Source organism: Delphinus delphis, chromosome 6, assembly GCF_949987515.2.
Source record: "Delphinus delphis chromosome 6, mDelDel1.2, whole genome shotgun sequence".
NCBI classification, from domain to species: domain Eukaryota; kingdom Metazoa; phylum Chordata; class Mammalia; order Artiodactyla; family Delphinidae; genus Delphinus; species Delphinus delphis.
In genome coordinates, this window is record NC_082688.1 from 24,353,691 (window position 1) to 24,371,601 (window position 17,911).

At 40.7% G+C, this 17,911-nt stretch overlaps 1 protein-coding gene across 3 annotated transcripts in view; it reads right to left on the reverse strand.

Annotated features, from left to right (window-relative positions):
• The window catches only part of ELP1 (elongator acetyltransferase complex subunit 1), a 64,975-nt gene that overhangs the window by 44,805 nt on the left and 2,259 nt on the right, over positions 1-17,911 (reverse strand). For all 3 annotated transcript variants that reach the window (XM_060014370.1, XM_060014368.1, XM_060014369.1), the window contains exons 2-10: positions 14,641-14,803; positions 13,699-13,851; positions 11,972-12,053; positions 11,223-11,303; positions 8,079-8,164; positions 5,888-5,984; positions 4,877-4,967; positions 3,457-3,580; positions 2,419-2,512 (exon numbers count right to left, since the gene is read on the reverse strand). In XM_060014370.1, the coding sequence (XP_059870353.1) occupies positions 2,419-2,512; positions 3,457-3,580; positions 4,877-4,967; positions 5,888-5,984; positions 8,079-8,164; positions 11,223-11,303; positions 11,972-12,053; positions 13,699-13,851; positions 14,641-14,790 (958 nt within the window). In that variant the 5' untranslated portion in view covers positions 14,791-14,803. The remainder of the gene's footprint in view (positions 1-2,418; positions 2,513-3,456; positions 3,581-4,876; positions 4,968-5,887; positions 5,985-8,078; positions 8,165-11,222; positions 11,304-11,971; positions 12,054-13,698; positions 13,852-14,640; positions 14,804-17,911) is intronic.

The window sequence follows — 17,911 nt, forward strand, 5'->3', positions numbered from 1 at the left end:
TGCGCTCTAGAGCCCACGAGCCACAACTACTGAGCCCATGTGCCACAACTACTGAGCCTGCATGCCACAACTACTGAAGCTTGCATGGAGGCAAGTGGAGCAACTAAGCCCGTGCGCCACAATTACTGAGCCTGCGCTCTAGAGCCTGTGCTCCGTGACAAGAGAAGCCACCACAACGAGAAGCCTGCGCACCACACCGAAGAGTAGCCCCTGCTCGCCACAACTAGAGAAAGCCCGCACGCAGCAATGAAGACCCAACGCAGCCAAAAAAAAGTTCTCACCATACAACAAAAATGGTAATTATGTGAAGTGAAGGATGAGTTAATCAACCTTACTGTGGCAAACATTTCACAGTACATGCATGCATCAAATCATCACATTGTAGCTCCTGAATGTACACGTTATATGTCAATTTTATCTCAATAAAGCTGGGGGAAAAAAAGACCTAATCATGTCAAAGCCAACCTCTGTTAAACAGAAGACACACATAAATGAAGATTTTAATTATATTAAGGAATTTCTTTTCTTTAAACATCTCCCTCATCACTAATTCTTAACTCAGCAATCACAGCAAATCCAACCTAGTTCTCAAACAAGGCTACTCCAATACTTCAACCTACCTCTGGGTTAAGTTAGACTACATGCTCATGCTCTGTGAGGACAGACGTTGTGGCTGTTCTTGCAGCTACACTTTTATCCTGAGCATATCACAGGGCCAGCCATTAACACCTGGTTAATCAGTGGTTCTCAACTCTGGCTACACATTAAAAAATCACCTGGGGACTTCCCTGGTGGCGCAGTGGTTAAGAATCCGCCTGCCAATGCAGGGGACATGGGTTCAAGCCCTAGTCTGGGAAGATCCCACATGCCGCGGAGCAACTAAGCCCATGCGCCACAACTACTGAAGCCTGTGCACCTAGAGCCCGTGCTCCACAACAAGAGAAGCTACCGCAATGAGAAGCCCACACAGCACAAGGAAGAGTGGCCCCCACTCGCCGCAACTAGAGACAGTCTGCGCACAGCAACGAAGACCCAACACAGCCAAAAATAAATAAATAAATAAAATTAAAAATAAATAAATAAATGTTAGTGTTTACAAAAAAAATCACCTGGAAGCTTTTTTTTTTAAATTTAATACTGATGTATAGTCCCCATTATAACACACTGAGAGCAGCTCTGAAATAAGACATTGGTAGCATTTTTTTTTTCCTAAAGCTGCAGCCAGGGTTTAGAACTATTGTGTTGAATGAATAAATGAATGAATGAGCTTCTCAATAACATTTCAGTTAAAGTTCTATTGATTAAAAAGTTTGAAAGCCACTCAGAAAATAATCAAGCAAATGAAAAGATTTATGAAAAAAATGTTCAGTGCACTGCTATTGATGACAGTGAAAAATTACAAAACTTTAAATGTCTAACAACTAAGATTTAATAAACTGTAGCATAAATGAATATACAGCAATTTAAAATGACACAGATAGATATCTGAAATGGAAAGTTTGTGACACACTGTAAAAGCAAGTTACAAAACTGCAGGTATCATACCTACATATTTAACAAAAATGAGATCATAGCTTTACTGAGATGTATACATAAAATCTGGAAGACAAGAAACTTTAAATAGTGATTATTACTGAGTGACAGAATTACGGACGAACTCTTCTTCGTATCTTTATTTTCTAATGCTTTCACATATTACATATACACTGAAAAATACATATTTACAATTTGATTTGCAATTTAAAAGCTATAGAAGATTCTTACTTATATCTAATCTCATTTCTCTTTCACTTCCACAGTATTCCTTTGGCTAGCATTTTTATTTGCTACAGTGGTACCATCCATGAAGAGAAAGCACTGATGACTTGTGATAATTTACATGTCAACTTGGCTAGGCTATGGTGTCTAGTTGTTTGATCAAACACTAGTCTAGACGTTGCTGGGAAGGTATTCTGCGGATGTGATTAACCTTTATAATCAGCTGACTTTAAGTACAGCAGACTATCCTCCATAATGTGGATAAATATCAACCAAAGAGTTCATAGAGCCTAAGAGCAAAAACTAAGGCCTCCCATGGAAAACGGAATTTTGCCTCAAGACTGTAACAGAGAATCTTGTCCGAGTTTCCAGACTGTGGGCCTGTCCCACAGATTTTGGACTCAAGACTGCAACATCAACTCTTCACTGAATTTCCAACCAGCCAGCTTACGCTGATTCTATTTCTCTAGAGACCCTGCCTGATACATAACTGAAATCCATCCCATCAAAAGCTAACCACTCCCTCATCTCTACCTACCCCCCTCAGTTATCTCTGATTCCATTACAAGACTAAGTGAAAGGGATAAAGGAAACTCCATGGCCTACTACTTTCAATTACATTTTATGGGGCAGAAGGCTGAGGTACTAGAGCTGTCTTACCATAGGTTTTTAGAGTGGAATTTTCTTCCCTCTGAAGGTCTTCCAGCCAAACTGCAAGCACAGTGGAATCTGCATTCCAGAGAAGGTCATTAACCTAGTAGAGAAAAAAGACCTGTCACTGGCCTTTATGTATTTACCTCAAAATCTTTATGATAGCTGAATTCCCTGTTCTCACAAGTCAAATAATCCCACACTTGAGTTGATCCCTAGCTGTAAATTACTAACCTATGGAGTTTTTAAACAAATCTCTGTCATCATATGTAAAGGACTTCAAAAAAATGCATTATGTTTAAATACTTAACCAAATGAAGGTGACATTTTTAGACAATCAAGAATATTTGAATATGGAATAGATATTAGATAATATTAAGGAGTTATTACTAATTTTGTAAGGTATCATAATGGAATTGTGGTTATATTAAGAAAAATGTTCTCAATTGTTAGAGAAATGAATATTGAAAATATGATTTTTAAAATTAAAACCCTAGGAAATTTTTACAAAGTGTGTGTGTAGGGGGCGGGGCAGAGAGTGAAGAATAGATGAAAATAATTTTGCAAAATGCTGGTACATATCTGTTGAAAGTAAGTAATAGGTACATGGGAGTTCATTAAGCTCTTCTCTCAACTTTTAATATATTTAAATTTTTACATAATTAAAAATTACCATGATTTGTTTTCGCTCCAGCAAAGATCCAAATGTTACACAACCTCCTTAAGGTTTACATGTTAAAAATGGCAAGTGTCTTTATCACTGGAAGAATTATGCTTTTGTCAAAATAAACAATAAAAACTGGCATTTCTATTTCCTTTCTGTGTTTTATCTAGGATGAGGAAGGAATGCTATTGCTTCTCTACAAAATCTCCTTAGGAAAAACAATTTGGTTTATAAAAAAAAAAAATTCAGTCATAGGAAGCCACTATTTTTATTACTGTCTACTCTGGGGCTTCTATTTACATACCCATATCAAATACAAATCTTCTTCTCTAGAGCTGTGCAAAGTCCTCTGAATTTGATGGTAAAACAACTCAGGCACCTACCTTAACCTCATCTTTAAAGAAAGGAAGTGTAAAATGTCCATGGAGAAGTCCATTTTTCTCAAAAAACACAACATCCTGCTGATTGGGTTTATCTTGCGTAGATGCAATCAAACTGCCTGAGGGCCTTAAAGCAAACCCAGAGTGTTAGAGCATCCAAAAGCTCATCCGGCTGGCTAAGAACAAGATGAAATTCAGAGAAACACTTTTTTCAGCAAAAACAAAAAGCCTCCATCCAAGGAAGTTTTAAATCCCATGTTTCCTGGCAAGCAGTCACCCTAGTGTGGGACTGTATCTGCCCAGAGGACAGAGTGCCTTTTCCTGATTTGCACAAGGGCTCTATTTGCCCACAAAGACTCACAGATTGAGACTGCACTTGGGTGACTTTAAAAGAACCAATAGGGCTTCCCTGGTGGCGCGGTGGTTGAGAGTCCGCCTGCCGATGCAGGGGACACGGGTTCGTGCCCCGGTCCAGGAAGATCCCACATGCCACAGAGCGGCTGGGCCCGTGAGCCATGGCCGCTGAGCCTGCCTGTCCGGAGGCTGTGCGGGAGAGGCCACAACAGTGAGAGGCCCACGTACAGCAAAAAAAAAAAAAAAAAAAAAAAAAGAACCAATAAATTATTTAAACCATTCCCAGTATAATGTCCTATAAAACCATAAACTATTTCTCTTTCAATTATATGACTTCAGCAATATTACATGCTCAGGTAGGTATTTTTAAAGACTTCTAAATCTACTGAAAACACCTTGATCACCCCACCTTGTTTGTATTTGTCTCTAGAGTTTTAATTCAAATACATTTCTCTCTTTTGTCTGTCGTCCAACTGTCACTCAAATACTGGTGGGAAACATGTCTAAAACCTAGAGACCTAGGTTTTGCCTATAACAGATGCTGCTGAGGCAGAAAATATTTCTTCTATCTATAATCAGGACAGCCATATATCATAAGCAGGTTGTGACCTGCACAAGGGTACTAGGCCAACAGGTGAATTGGGCGCAAATCCAGCCCGCGTGTTCCTCAGCAAACAGGTCCCCTTAGTGTGGGAGTTTGTGCAGAGAAAGGAAGCCCTTTTCCTAGTTTTCACCAAAGCTCTGCTGCCCCACAGAAATTCACAGACTGCAACTTCCCTTCGAAGCACCACTTTCTGTTTTACACAGTGGCTTCATGTAGGCCCCGCCTATAACCTACAAAATGTGTGGGCCTTGGAATGATGAGGTCTGCGAAGCTCAGAATCTACTATTCAAACCACATTCAGACTTCAGGGAACTAAAAAAGAAAGATACAGGCTTACAGTCAAATGAGAAAAAGTAATTATCTCTTTGTGTTTTATAAACACCTACATTCAGTAGGTACCACCACTCCCACTCTAGTACCAAGAAATCTCTGGCAAGAAGTTACAAGGTTTCTTCTCCCACTCACTTCCAAGCCAGAGCAGGTCCCAGTCCTGCCACAGGCTCACTGGTTGACTGTAAAGCAAACTCCCGGCTCCACACTCTGACCTTTCGAGCCCCTGTGTAGTAGAGAGAGGGAGAAAAACAACAATGGCAAAATTTAAAGCATTGTGATAAATGTTGTCAAGTCTGAACTTCCAAACACCTTCCTTATTAATAAAAACTGTCATGGTTTCACAAAGCCAATTAGATGAATCTTGTTAAAAATTCGTATCCAGGGCTTCCCTGGTGGCATAGTAGTTAAGAATCCGTCTGCGGGCTTCCCTGGTGGCGCAGTGGTTGAGAGTCCGCCTGCCGATGCAGGGGACACGGGTTCGTGCCCCGGTCCGGAGGATCCCACATGCCACGGAGCGGCTGGGCCCGTGAGCCATGGCTGCTGAGCCTGCACATCCGGAGCCTGTGCTCCGCAACGGGACAGGCCACAACAGTGAGAGGCCCATGTACCGCAAAAAGAAAAAAAAAAGAATCCGTCTGCCAATGCAGGGTTCGAGCCCTGGTCCGGGAAGATCCCACATGCTGCGGAGCAACTAAGCCCATGAGCCACAACTACTGAGCCTGCGCTCTAGAGCCCGCGAGCCACAACTACTGAGCCCATGCGCCACAACTACTGAAGCCCGCGCACCTAGAGCCCGTGCTCCACAACAAGAGAAGCCACTGCAATGAGAAGCATGTGCACTGCAATGAAGAGTAGCCCCCGGTTGCTGCAACTAGAGAAAGCCCGCGCGCAGCAACAAAAGACCAAACACAGCCAAAAATAAATAAATAAAATAAATTTATAAATAATAAATTTAAAAAATTTTTTAAATGCTTTAAAAAAAATTCATATCAAACTGGTAGGAGGCTGGGCCAAATAGCCTCAAAGAACTCTTCTGATTCTTAGCTCTATATTCATTTAACACCTGAAGCAGCACATTGTTACCTCATGGGTGTAATGAAAGAAAACCCTCAAAGCAAAAGTAAGAAAAATTTATTTCCATACCTGTCTCTGGGCAAACAACACTCACAGCAAAAAACTGTCCATCACCACGCCAGGTAACTTGTGGTCTATGGTCATCCCAGGGCAAAGCAGACTCGTGCTAAAGAGAGAAAAAAACACAAATGTTACTGGTGGCCTTAAATGGCCCAGAATCAAATAAGCCTCAGCCTATTAAAGTTAAATCTTTTATATAAGGTTTAAGCTATCTAGAAATCGAGTTTCACAGAATCCTCAGGAACCCTTCCAGAAGGGCCCTTAGACCCAAAAATCAAGAGAAAAGAACTTAAAACCAAACAAAACAAAATCTTTCCCTGGACATTAAAAAGTGGCCTCCAAGCAGAGCAACAGGGAAAAAGAGCTACATATCTAGATACTAAAAATAACGAGCTGAGGAATCTATCAGGCAACTATATAAGAAAATTAATGTTTGTCTAAATTTAAGAGGGTAGAGTTTTATTCACTGAGTAAACTTCACAATGCTGCACAGAAGAGTTAAGAAGATGAGAGGAATGTGGGCAGGGAAGAGCCAGAGGAGATAAAGCCAGCAGCAGTGATGAAAACATGGACAAGCTCCGCATTCTGCAGCACTGAAAGAAGAAAGGTTTCCAGTGCCACTTGCATCTCAGTCCCGAATGCCTTGAAGACAGAAGCCAATTCTGTGGGGTTGGGGACGAATGACCACCTGAGCATCCATCATCACATTCCAGTGACAGGCTAAGTCAGAATGGTGCTAGTGCCAGAAACTGCACAGTAGGGAATACACAGCAGCCTAACAAGATTTATTCTCAATGAAACTGCCCTGCGGTATACACAGACTTCCTCTAGTGAAGGGTTAGGAGACAATATGAGTTACACGGAATGTAGCCAGAAATAAATTAAGGATGGAAAATGTAACGGCAGGCAGTGTATGATTTCATCTATCCTAGAAGGTCAGCACAGGGAAATCTCCACATGTAATATAGACAAAGTGCTTCCATTTGCTCAGGCCCACATCTGGGGATTATCCTCAATTCCTCGCTCTCTCTCTTACCCTACATCTGATCTATTATCAATAAATCCTGTAGCTCTATCCTTCAAAATGTATCCAGAAAGAAGGAAAACATAGAGTTTCATCCAGGAAGAGAAATCAGGAAAAAAAAGACTAATATATACATATATAGGAAAAGTATAAAAACATGCACGTGAATTATCAACAGTGAACGCAGGGCAGCAGCTCCTTCTGGGGAGGAAGGGGGAGGGTATCAGGAAGGGATACAGAGTGCTTCATTTCTGTCTGTGGTGAGTTATTTTTTTAAATGAATATTGCTGATACTTATTCTCTATGTGAAAAAAAAATAACAAAACAACTTGGCAATAAAAAAGAAAAAAGGATCTTTCTAGGATAACTTATTCCCTAAGGTCTCCAAACAGCTTGTTTTACTAGAGCAGAAGAGATCTGTCCATTACCGCCCTCTACCTGTGAAACAGAGCAGGACCCGATGGTCCCCCCAACCCCATGTCCTCAGCCTGCCTTTTGTCTGCAGAAAAACTTTAGCCAAACAGTAAGTTTAATCAGAGAAGTGAGAAAATGCAGAAACAAAGGAAAACAGTCCAACATGACTAAATAATAATAGTTTAGGCATTAAGCACAGTCAAGGACCTTTTTAGTTCCTCCTCAAGGGCTACAGATAATATTCTGAGCCATATCCTGTGAGCTGTCTTATAGATACTGAAACCGCCACCAGGTGGAAGAAATTAACTACATGATGACCAGACTGTGGCCATGACATAAGCTGCCACAAATCCGAGAACTGGCCTCCAAGAAATGGGAACAAACCGACCCTGGAAGTAAAGACTAACTGTACTTAATAATCAAGATGACGCTGGTCAGACCACCGCATGACCAATTTCAAGATGACTGTCAGAGCTGCCTGTACTGTTTCTGCATGTAGCGCCCCCTCGGCCTTTAAAGCTCTTGCCCACTGGTTGTCAGGGAGGGGAGTCGGCTTTTGGACAAAAATCACCCCCCAGTTGCTGGCACCCAGCGGAATAAAGCAAACTTTCCTTTCCACCAATTTTGCCTCTTTATTGGCTTTAGAGCGGCGAGCAGCCGGACCCCACTTTTGGTAACACCTGGACACCTAAGAGCTCCTGGTGGGTAGCAGAACTTCTATTTGTTCGAAAGAAGGTTCTTTATCCATCAGACCAACCTTACCATTTGCATCTGAAAGGCGGCTTGCCTGCCTTCTGATCCATGGAACTGCGTCTCCTTCCTGCCCCAGCCAACAGTGATGAACTTGCCTAGAGAACAAGTGAGTGAGAATATGCAAGACAACCAATAAGCTAAATAAAATAAAAGCAGTTTCATGGCTATTCTTCATGAAGTTGGGTCCTCTGAGACCTCTCAATAGATTGACCAGCAGTCAATATTTTAAAAACCTACGTTCCATATTATATACTGAAGTGATTCTGAAGACTTTGAAATGCCCTTATTTTGGAAAGAGCTTTACTGCCATTGTATATAAATTCCCTTGATGACAGTCAGCAATCCATCCCCACTTTACAAGGAGAATGAAACATGAAGAATCTATGCAATATGTCCACAGATAACAAAACATAAAACTCAAGAAGACAAGAGCTGGGAATAAAATTCCAATCGTAAGTTCAATCCACTAAATGTATCCAACCTCCCTGCTAGTGTTGGAGACCATGATTGTGGAATTCAAGCCCTCACAGAGACTGACACACCCTAGTGACAGAGGCCAAAATTAGAACACAGGGCTTCTGCCTTCCAGGCTGGGCTTCTTTCTAAATTATAATGCTGATCTTACATAAGATATAGAGTCAGTTGCTGAAATAATGCAGCCTTCTGTTCCTGAAGGTAGGACCTGGCATCCACCTATAAGAGGTACTTACAGAGATGCCCCTGAAAGCATCGGCCAGATCCAGGACCCAATATCTCCCTCCTACAACTGATGCTGATTCTGACGAAGCAGAGCTGTTTATAATTTCTATAAATTATGGGTCAGCATGACCGTTTCCTGCCTGCTCTGCTTGGGCACACCCAAGTACTGCAGTATCCCAAAGCATACCTTGCTGCTGTATACAAATAGTAGTACCTATCCTGGTGCACACCCCTGCGCTTCTATCCGAAAGTTTCCACAGAGAGATAAAGGGTCAAGGAGTGAAGCAAGACAACTTTTCCAGTGGGATCAGATGATAAGTGGTGGAGTTACAGCAGGAATCAGCAAACTACAGCCTGCATTTGCTTTTACAAATAAACTTGTATTGGAACACAGCCATACCCATTTCTTTATGTACTATCTTAAGTGCTTTCACACTACATCAGCAGAGTTGAGTAGCTGCAACACAGACCATATGGCCTGAAAGCGGAAAACAATTACTATCCAGTTCTTTACAGAACAAGTTTGTCGACACCTGGGTTAGAAGAAAAATATCTATTCACCGCTCCACAGAGTGACTTTTTGTACTGACAAATACATTTCTAAGACCTAAGACCCTGACTTGGACTCCCTCTCCTTTGCTTTACTCTATTAGATTTCTTATGAAAAAGTCGGTGGGATGAGCCAGGCCCAGAGCACTTTCCCATGCAGAGATGTGTTGGTTACTACCTCTATGACTATCCTCAAAGCTGGATGCCCCAGAGTCCCACCCTGGGCCCTAGATCCAGCACCATACCTGCTCCCTGAGCAGCACATCTAATCCCAAGATTGTAAAGAGTCCCCACATGCCAATGACGCCCAGTCCACGGCTCTGGCCTCTCCTGAGCTTCAGCCCCTTCTACTTACCTGCTTTACTTGGTGATCCCATATGGCCCTTAAACAAATCCAAGAAGGAACTCATCACCCACCCCTTATAGACCAGCACTTCCCCACCTTCCCTCTCAGATACTGACATCTTTATTTCCACCACCTGAGCTTCTGGCTAGAGTCCTACTAAACTTTCTTCTTCACCTTACATACCCAAAGCCTATTTATTTCACTTTCTAAACTGGTATTTCTCAAACTAGCTAGGGCAGGAGGGGAACCATCATGCACACATATTCCAAAAAAGTTTCTCATGATTCCAAAAAATGTACTATCTTTATTGAGAATCAAACTTTTCCTGCATTTTTCCCTTTTCTAGTCCCACACCCACCTTCTTTATCTCTCATGTGGATTCCTGTAGCAACCTCCTACCAGATCACCCTGTCTCGTCTCTTCCCTCTCCACCAATCAATCTTGCATCATCAGAACCTTTAATGACTGATCTCCTGTAACTTCATGTCCAAACTCCCTATCAAACTTAATCAAAATCCCTCCCCTTTATTTCATTCCACATCCAGGTCCTGTCACTAGGCAATGCTGAAGTACTCACAGTTGTCTGAATAAGCCATGCTGTGTCAAAGGCCTCCATGAAACATCCCTGCCTTGGAATGAACTAATTCACTTGCTTGGACCACTCCCCCACCCTCAACCCTCATCTACCCAACACCAAGTCAGCCAAAACTCAGCTCAAGTCGGCCTCCTCTGGGAAGCCTTCCGTCCCCATTACTCCCTTTCTCTCCTTATGCTACCCTAATACCTGCACATCCTGTTATTACTGACTCCTAAGGGAAAAGATGAATTAGCCACAGCACCAAACACACTGCTGGGTTCACATTACCTACTCAAACATTGTTTCTGAACAAATTATTTTTGAATGAATAAATGAGTAGCATTTTTCTAAATGATTTCTTAGTAGAATGAGAAGTCATGAAGTTAGACCTCAGCAAAACTTAAAATACCATCTCCCCCATCCTTCTCCTCAATCAGGCCAGCTACCTGGTACCCTGAAGTTGGCCAGAGCTTCTTACACTCAATAAGCATCTCCACTCTTCTCCTCTTCAATACTTCCACAGCCTAATGCCCATATCACCTCAGCTAGATCTTAGCAAGAAAACAATATGATGGGTCCCATGAAAATTCAGGTCTAATAAGTAGGAACAAAAATCAGCTCTCTATCCTGCCTCTCTTATCTTCTCCCCAAAATTGTACCTCAGAAATGCTCTCCTTATTCTACCTAGTACAGTCCTTTTCATTAAACCCCCTGACTAAGCCTGTCCTGGGGTTTGGGCAACAACTACCCTGGTGATTCTAAGCACAGATTCCTATTCCCCAAATTATTGACAAAGCCAGCTCTCAGACTTGGAGAGGCACCAGAGGTATGCCTTTTAAAATCTGGAATGAACTAAAGGAATTGGTCTATCTGTCAGTGAATTAAGTTGGGGTTTAAGCTTCATAGTTCTTTGGGCTTATTATGATGTGGCTATCGGTGTGCAAGACAAGTCACAAAATGGTTCAAACAAAGCTACACTTACTTTCACCAAAATCATCCTGGTGGATTTGCTGTTCCATGATTGGTTCAAACTCTTTTGTCATCATAATTAGGGTCTGTTGACCTTGGAGGAGCACAAAGAAGAATATTTTGTTCTCATTTAGCATATCTGCCATTCTGTAAGTATCTACAGCATTGGAAGCTACTGAGCTGGAGTGGAGGAGTTTATAGTCAAAACAGAGAAGACAGAATTTATTCAAAATGTTCTGACTCTCATTTTTTAAAAAAAGTTTCGACTGGGTAAGTCACCTAGTAGTTATTCTCAGCTATTTATGTATGTCAAGCTAACATTAAAGTCCACATAGCCCTCTTCCACTAACTTCAACGATTTAGTCAGCAAGATATCTCTTCGAATGTATACCTCATCAGGGTGCTAGTTTGCAGAAACTCATCTGGAATGAAAAGACTTAAGGGAAAAAAAATAGGACTGGGAGAGCAGTTCTTAGAATCAGTTTATTTTATGTAGCAACTCTTCCTCTTAGAGGAGGTTAAATATTGTTTACATTTTAAACCATAGCTATGGACCTTAGCAGCAACTTTTTAAAACAATATATTAAGAAGTAAAACTTAACTCAAAAACACCACATTCCCTATAGATTATCATGTTTGTATCCTTGTTCCAAGAAATGGTTTTTTTTTGAAACTTAAGCACCCTAAAACTTAAGCCTGTGAGATATCAGGAGTCATGTTTTATAAAAGTCAAGAATTAGGGACCAGTAGTGACAGGCTTACCTGTGGCAAGAAGCACCAGCTCTTGGTCAGGACTCCAACTCATGACAGAGATACCACTGGCTACACTCCCGACACATTCCAGCTGAGAGAGACATTTTAAAATGTTAAGGGAGATATGAAAATATAAGCATCTCCGTAAATATTTACTATGACCTTAATCAAAACAATTAACAACACACAAAGGTGAAATTATTCAGGGAACATTTATTCAGTAACAGGTATTAAAAGACCAGGCATGATACAGACCATAGGGACTGGAAGTGACTACGGCCACTCCATTCCTCCCGTTAAGGAGATAAAAGATGCCTCTACAGCAGGGTTAGGGATGTAACCGAGGTCTCTGGGAATTAAGTGGGGGCTCAGGACAGAGACTGACAAGTGGCCCAGGACAGTCAAGGAAAGCTTCTCGGAGGAGGTGCTTTGAAGGGTAGGAATAGGGCCAGGAGGAAGAGACTGGGGGGGAAATGTGCAGCTAAAAAGAGCACTTAAAAATCAGCTGCAACTATAGAGCCTAAGGTATACATATACACAGGAATGGTGGGGGTGGGAGGTGAGGCTAAAAAGGAATTTGGGGAACAGTGAGAGGTCTTATACGGCACAATAAGGAATATGGATTGTGTCCTGCAGACACTGTGATGCCACAAATGTGGAGGATCAGCACCGTCTGGTGGAGACCGATGGATTGGAGGAGCTCAGTAACTAGAAAAACGTTCTACAAAACGTTTTGAAAGTAAAAGCATACCTTTTAAATGTGAGAAATACTAAGTAAGTTATACTTGATGGCTTTGATATTTCTCACCATGAACTGAGAATAAGATTTACTGCTGTACTAAATGGGACCGTTAAAAGCAAAGGTGCCAGATTTAGACTGCCAGGATTTAAATCTCACCCGATAACTGTTTGACCTTAGCCTAGTCATTTAAGCCCTCTGTGCCTCAATTTCCTCTTTTGAAGAACAGAAAAACAACAATCTACCTCATAAGGCTGTAGTGAAGATTAAATACAATTCTGCATGAAAAACACTTGAAAAAGTGCCTGGCACATTGTAAACATTTAATCAATGTCAGCTGCTATTATTATCCTATGATTAGTAATATGACTTGTGATACATCCATGTTAAAGAGATCACAACTAAGGGAGTAATCAACAAAGTTTAAAAAGCTGTCAGGAAGGTGAGGATAGAAATCCAGAAACTAAGCCTTATGCTAAGTAGAGAAGGAGGCAAATGGTTGAAATCTATCTTCTCTGGCAGTCATAAGATGTGCACATAATGATAGCATATCACCTTAGCACCTGTAGTTCAGGGACTCTTAAAGTTAGCCATCAAGGAGAGGCTTATTCAGCATTCATAAAAGGAAACGTAAGCCATATAAACATTTCAAAGACTTCATAAATTGAGAAATAAAAGTTACAACTCAGGATCAGATATACCATACAAGAATGGCCAGATTTGGGTTTTTGTTCAGTTCTTATTTGGAATGTTCTGATTGTTCTAATTAATAAATGCAGTAGACAAAACTGAGTTTTAGAAGAATCCTGAAATATAGCTAAAGCCATGCCAACAATTTTCTGTAAAGAATTATATAATGCAAAGACTTTAATTTGCAAAATGCTTAAATATTATGGCTCCTGACATTTTAAACTTCTACGAAAAACTAGTGACATGAAACAGAAAAAGGCGTTTGAGGATGTCTAAGATTTCCTCCTCACTGATCTCTTCCACTTACCTGGTGTGTGTTGAGATTGCAAAGTAGGACATCTCCAGAAGCTGTGGCCACACACACAGACTCGTGATCCAGCAACTCCTGAATACCAACAATGCAGCCACTTCCATCCTCTGGGAGAAAGCCTTCTGCCACCAGAGGAATTTCATTTTTCACCTTTCACCAAAACAAATAAACAAATTAAGTCAATCTACTTTCAAGAACAATTCATCACACTTCCAGAAATACTTTTTAATGCTTCTTTTATAATATAAAAGCTTTCAAAAATGTTTTTTTCCTAGATTAAAACCCAAACTTTCATGTGAGAAATTTCACAGCACTACCATCTTTAACACAAAACACAGGTCATGTGACCTTTGTGCCAAGCAAACATAAAAGCCTGGTATCTTTGAAAATATCCAATAAAACATGAAGCTAATAACTATGATTTTCTAAAATGTATACACTATGGGGAAAAGGGACTAAGAATGTAATCACCTAAAATACATTAGTAGCAGAATATAATTAAGGGAAGGTGTCAGAATCAACCTAAAGAGCTTTTCAATATACATACGCTCAAGCTCCAGAAGTGAAGATTCTGATGTAGTTGGTATGAGACGGAGACTGAAAAAATTTAAAAAGCCCTACAGGAAATTTTCACCTGCATTCCCACTTGAGAACTGTTAATAGATAGTATTTACATGGTAGAAAGGGTAAAAAGTCGGGCACCCCACAAAATACAATGTCAAAGCTCTGCCAGCTTAGATTAAAACAGAAGCAGACTAAAAGACAGGGTACTAGTTAAGTTATGTCTAATATGACATCAGTATAAAGCGAAGGGAGCATTCATTTGCGGGGGACGTAAATTCAGAAAGATTTAAAGGAAAGACTATTTGGGGAAGCAAGTTTGGAAAAAGACAAGTCAAGAGTCATGCCAAGTGCTAGCACCCTCCATCAATAACTTACCTCTCTTACGACAGGGTCTACTTCTATCAGTCCATGTTCTGAGCCAATGAGCACTGTGTCCTGTTCAGTTCGGAGAGAGAAGCACTGAGGTTTCCCTGGAGCCTGAATATCCCTGAACTCCAAGCTCCGAAATAACTTTAGATTTCTCATGATGAAGCGACTCCTGAAAGAAAAGTACAAATATCTCCTGATGACACTTTAATTTCTCTGAGAAATAGAAACAGCTTAGTAGCGATAAATCACACTCCAATATAAGCAAAATGATTCAGGGAGCAGAGAAGTTAGAATAACCGAGAAAAAAAAGATCTAATCTGAACCCACACAGAGATGAGTGGTAGCAACCTAACCAACTGTGTAAATCTACGGTCTACAAATTGAGGCTGTGAAATCTATTTTACGTTCTCACTCTTTGAAAGAGGCAAGATTCTCAACTTCAGAGTTTTTTCTTCAAAAAAGATTTAACATCAGTTATTCTGAAGGAAAGTTGAGGAGAATGCAATGAATGAGAAAACATTTTATTTTGCACATGAGGATATTTTATAACTTGACAGATTTACAAAATAATATAAAAATCCACATATATACTGGCAGTGGAAGAAAATAAAATTACTTTAATATCACCAACTACATTTATTTATAAACTGGCTCTATATCTTCCTTAAAAAATTAAAATTGAAATCAAACATAGAAATAAAGAAAAGCAGTTATGGGACTTCCCTGGTGGTACAGTGGTTAACACTCTGCGCTCCCGAATCGGAGAAAATATTTGCAAATGAAGCAACCGACAAAGGATTAATCTCCAAAATTTACAAGCAGCTCATGCAGCTCAATAACAAGAAAACAAACAACCCAATCCAAAAATGGGCAGAAGACCTAAATAGACATTTCTCCAAAGAAGATATACAGACTGCCAACAAACACATGAAAGAATGCTCAACATCATTAATCATTAGAGTAATGCAAATCAAAACTACAATGAGATATCATCTCACACCAGTCAGAATGGCTATCATCAAAAAATCTAGAAAGAATAAATGCTGGAGAGGGTGTGGAGAAAAGGGAACACTCTTGCACTGCTGGTGGGAATGTGAATTGGTTCAGCCACTATGGAGAACAGTATGGAGGCTCCTTAAAAAACTACAAATAGAACTACCATACGACCCAACAATCCCACTACTAGGCATATACCCTGAGAAAACCAAAATTCAAAAAGAGTCATGTACCAAAATGTTCATTGCAGCTCTATTTACAATAGCCCGGAGATGGAAACAACCTAAGTGCCCATCATCGGATGAATGGATAAAGAAGATGTGGCACATATATACAATGGAATATTACTCAGCCATAAAAAGAAACGAAATTGAGCTATTTGTAATGAGGTGGATAGACCTAGAGTCTGTCATACAGAGTGAAGTAAGTCAGAAAGAAAAAGACAAATACCGTATGCTAACACATATATATGGAATTTAAGAAAAAAAATGTCATGAAGAACCTAGGGGTAAAGCAGGAATAAAGACGCAGACCTCCTAGAGAACGGACTTGAGGTTATGGGGAGGGGGAAGGGTGAGCTGTGACAGGGCGAGAGAGAGTCATGGGCATATACACACTAACAAACGTAGTAAGGTAGATAGCTAGTGGGAAGCAGCCGCATGGCACAGGGATATTGGCTCGGTGCTTTGTGACAGCCTGGAGGGGTGGGATAGGGAGGGTGGGAGGGAGGGAGACGCAAGAGGGAAGACATATGGGAACATATGTTTATGTATGACTGATTCACTTTGTTATAAAGCAGAAACTAACACACCATTGTAAAGCAATTATACCCCAATAAAGATGTTAAAAAAAAAAAAAAAAAAAGACTCTGCGCTCCCAATGCAGGGAGCCCAGGTTCGATCCCTGGTCAGGGAACTAGATCCCACATGCATGTCACAACTAAGAGTTTGCATGCCACAACTAAGGAGCCCATGTGCCGCAACTAAGAGCCCTCCTGCTGCAACTAAGGAGCCCAAGTGCCACAACTAAGACCCAGAACAACCAAATAAATAAGTAAATATTATTTTTTAAAAAAAGAAAAGCATTTATTGTTCTCAGGGAGAAAAGAAGACACTACTTCAAAACGATGACCAACAATTCAAGGAGCTTCATAACCTGATATAACTACTTCACATTACTCCACTTTCCTGGCCTGATTTTCACCAGGGCAGTAGAAAAGCTGAGAAAAGAACGATCAATAGGAAATCTACCTTGGTCTGACAAAATCAGACTTGTTTTAACGTATAATATTACCTAAGAGGAAAAAAAAGTTAATGTGCTGTATATTTATATCCAGACCTCTTTAAGGTTTATACTGTAATTGGAAGTCCCTAACTTATATTAGGGGTGACAATTACACAGACCACACTGGCCTTCTTGTCACCTTAATCCAAGGTGAATTCTCTCATCTTGCATTTCCTACTTATGACAATGAAAGAAGAAACATGAATTAATCCTTATACTACATAGCAGATAAAATGTTAAGTGTAGTAGAGTGAGACAACATAAAATGTGGGTTAAGAGGAAGGCAAGCCCACACGGTGGAAGTGAGGAAGAGAATCATGGCAAACAATGGTTTTGTGCGCTTTCATGAGTTATATTCAAGAACTTCTAGAAATTATTCGAACCTGTATTATACCATACACACTTTTTATTTAGATCTAATTCTATATAGAAAGCTTGGGTTTTTGAAAGCATATAAAAATTACATTACTTTTCATCTTTAAATAACATTAAGACGACCACTGACATAGATCTGAAAGGATGGGTGGATTTGAGAGGAGAGGATGTCTGGCTAGAGGGGAGTAAACACGGGACAGAGCAGGAAGAGGTGAAAACAGACAACAGAGGACCAGATGTATTTCAACCTGATTTAGCTGATAATAATTATGTTGTAATTGTTGCCATGATCAGAGCATCAAAATGTCTCCCTGTGAACTTGGATTCTATTCACCAACAATCCGTGGAGCTCTGGGGTCCGTGAACCCCAGCATAAGAATTTGGAAGGCAAAGGCAGAAGGAGCTGAGGAGGACTCCCTTTTTCCTGTTACCTTGCTGTTTCAGTCAATGTCACCCCAGCAATGGGCCTTCATCCTTCCAGGGGCCCTTGGTCCCAGCCTCTGGCACTCCCATGACTAGCATGATAACAACCACCCCAGAGGTACCAGCACTAACCAGGCCAGTACTCCCTCCAGGTGCCTGAAATCTAGTACCATGGAGCTCCTCCTCTGAATTCCAGAGC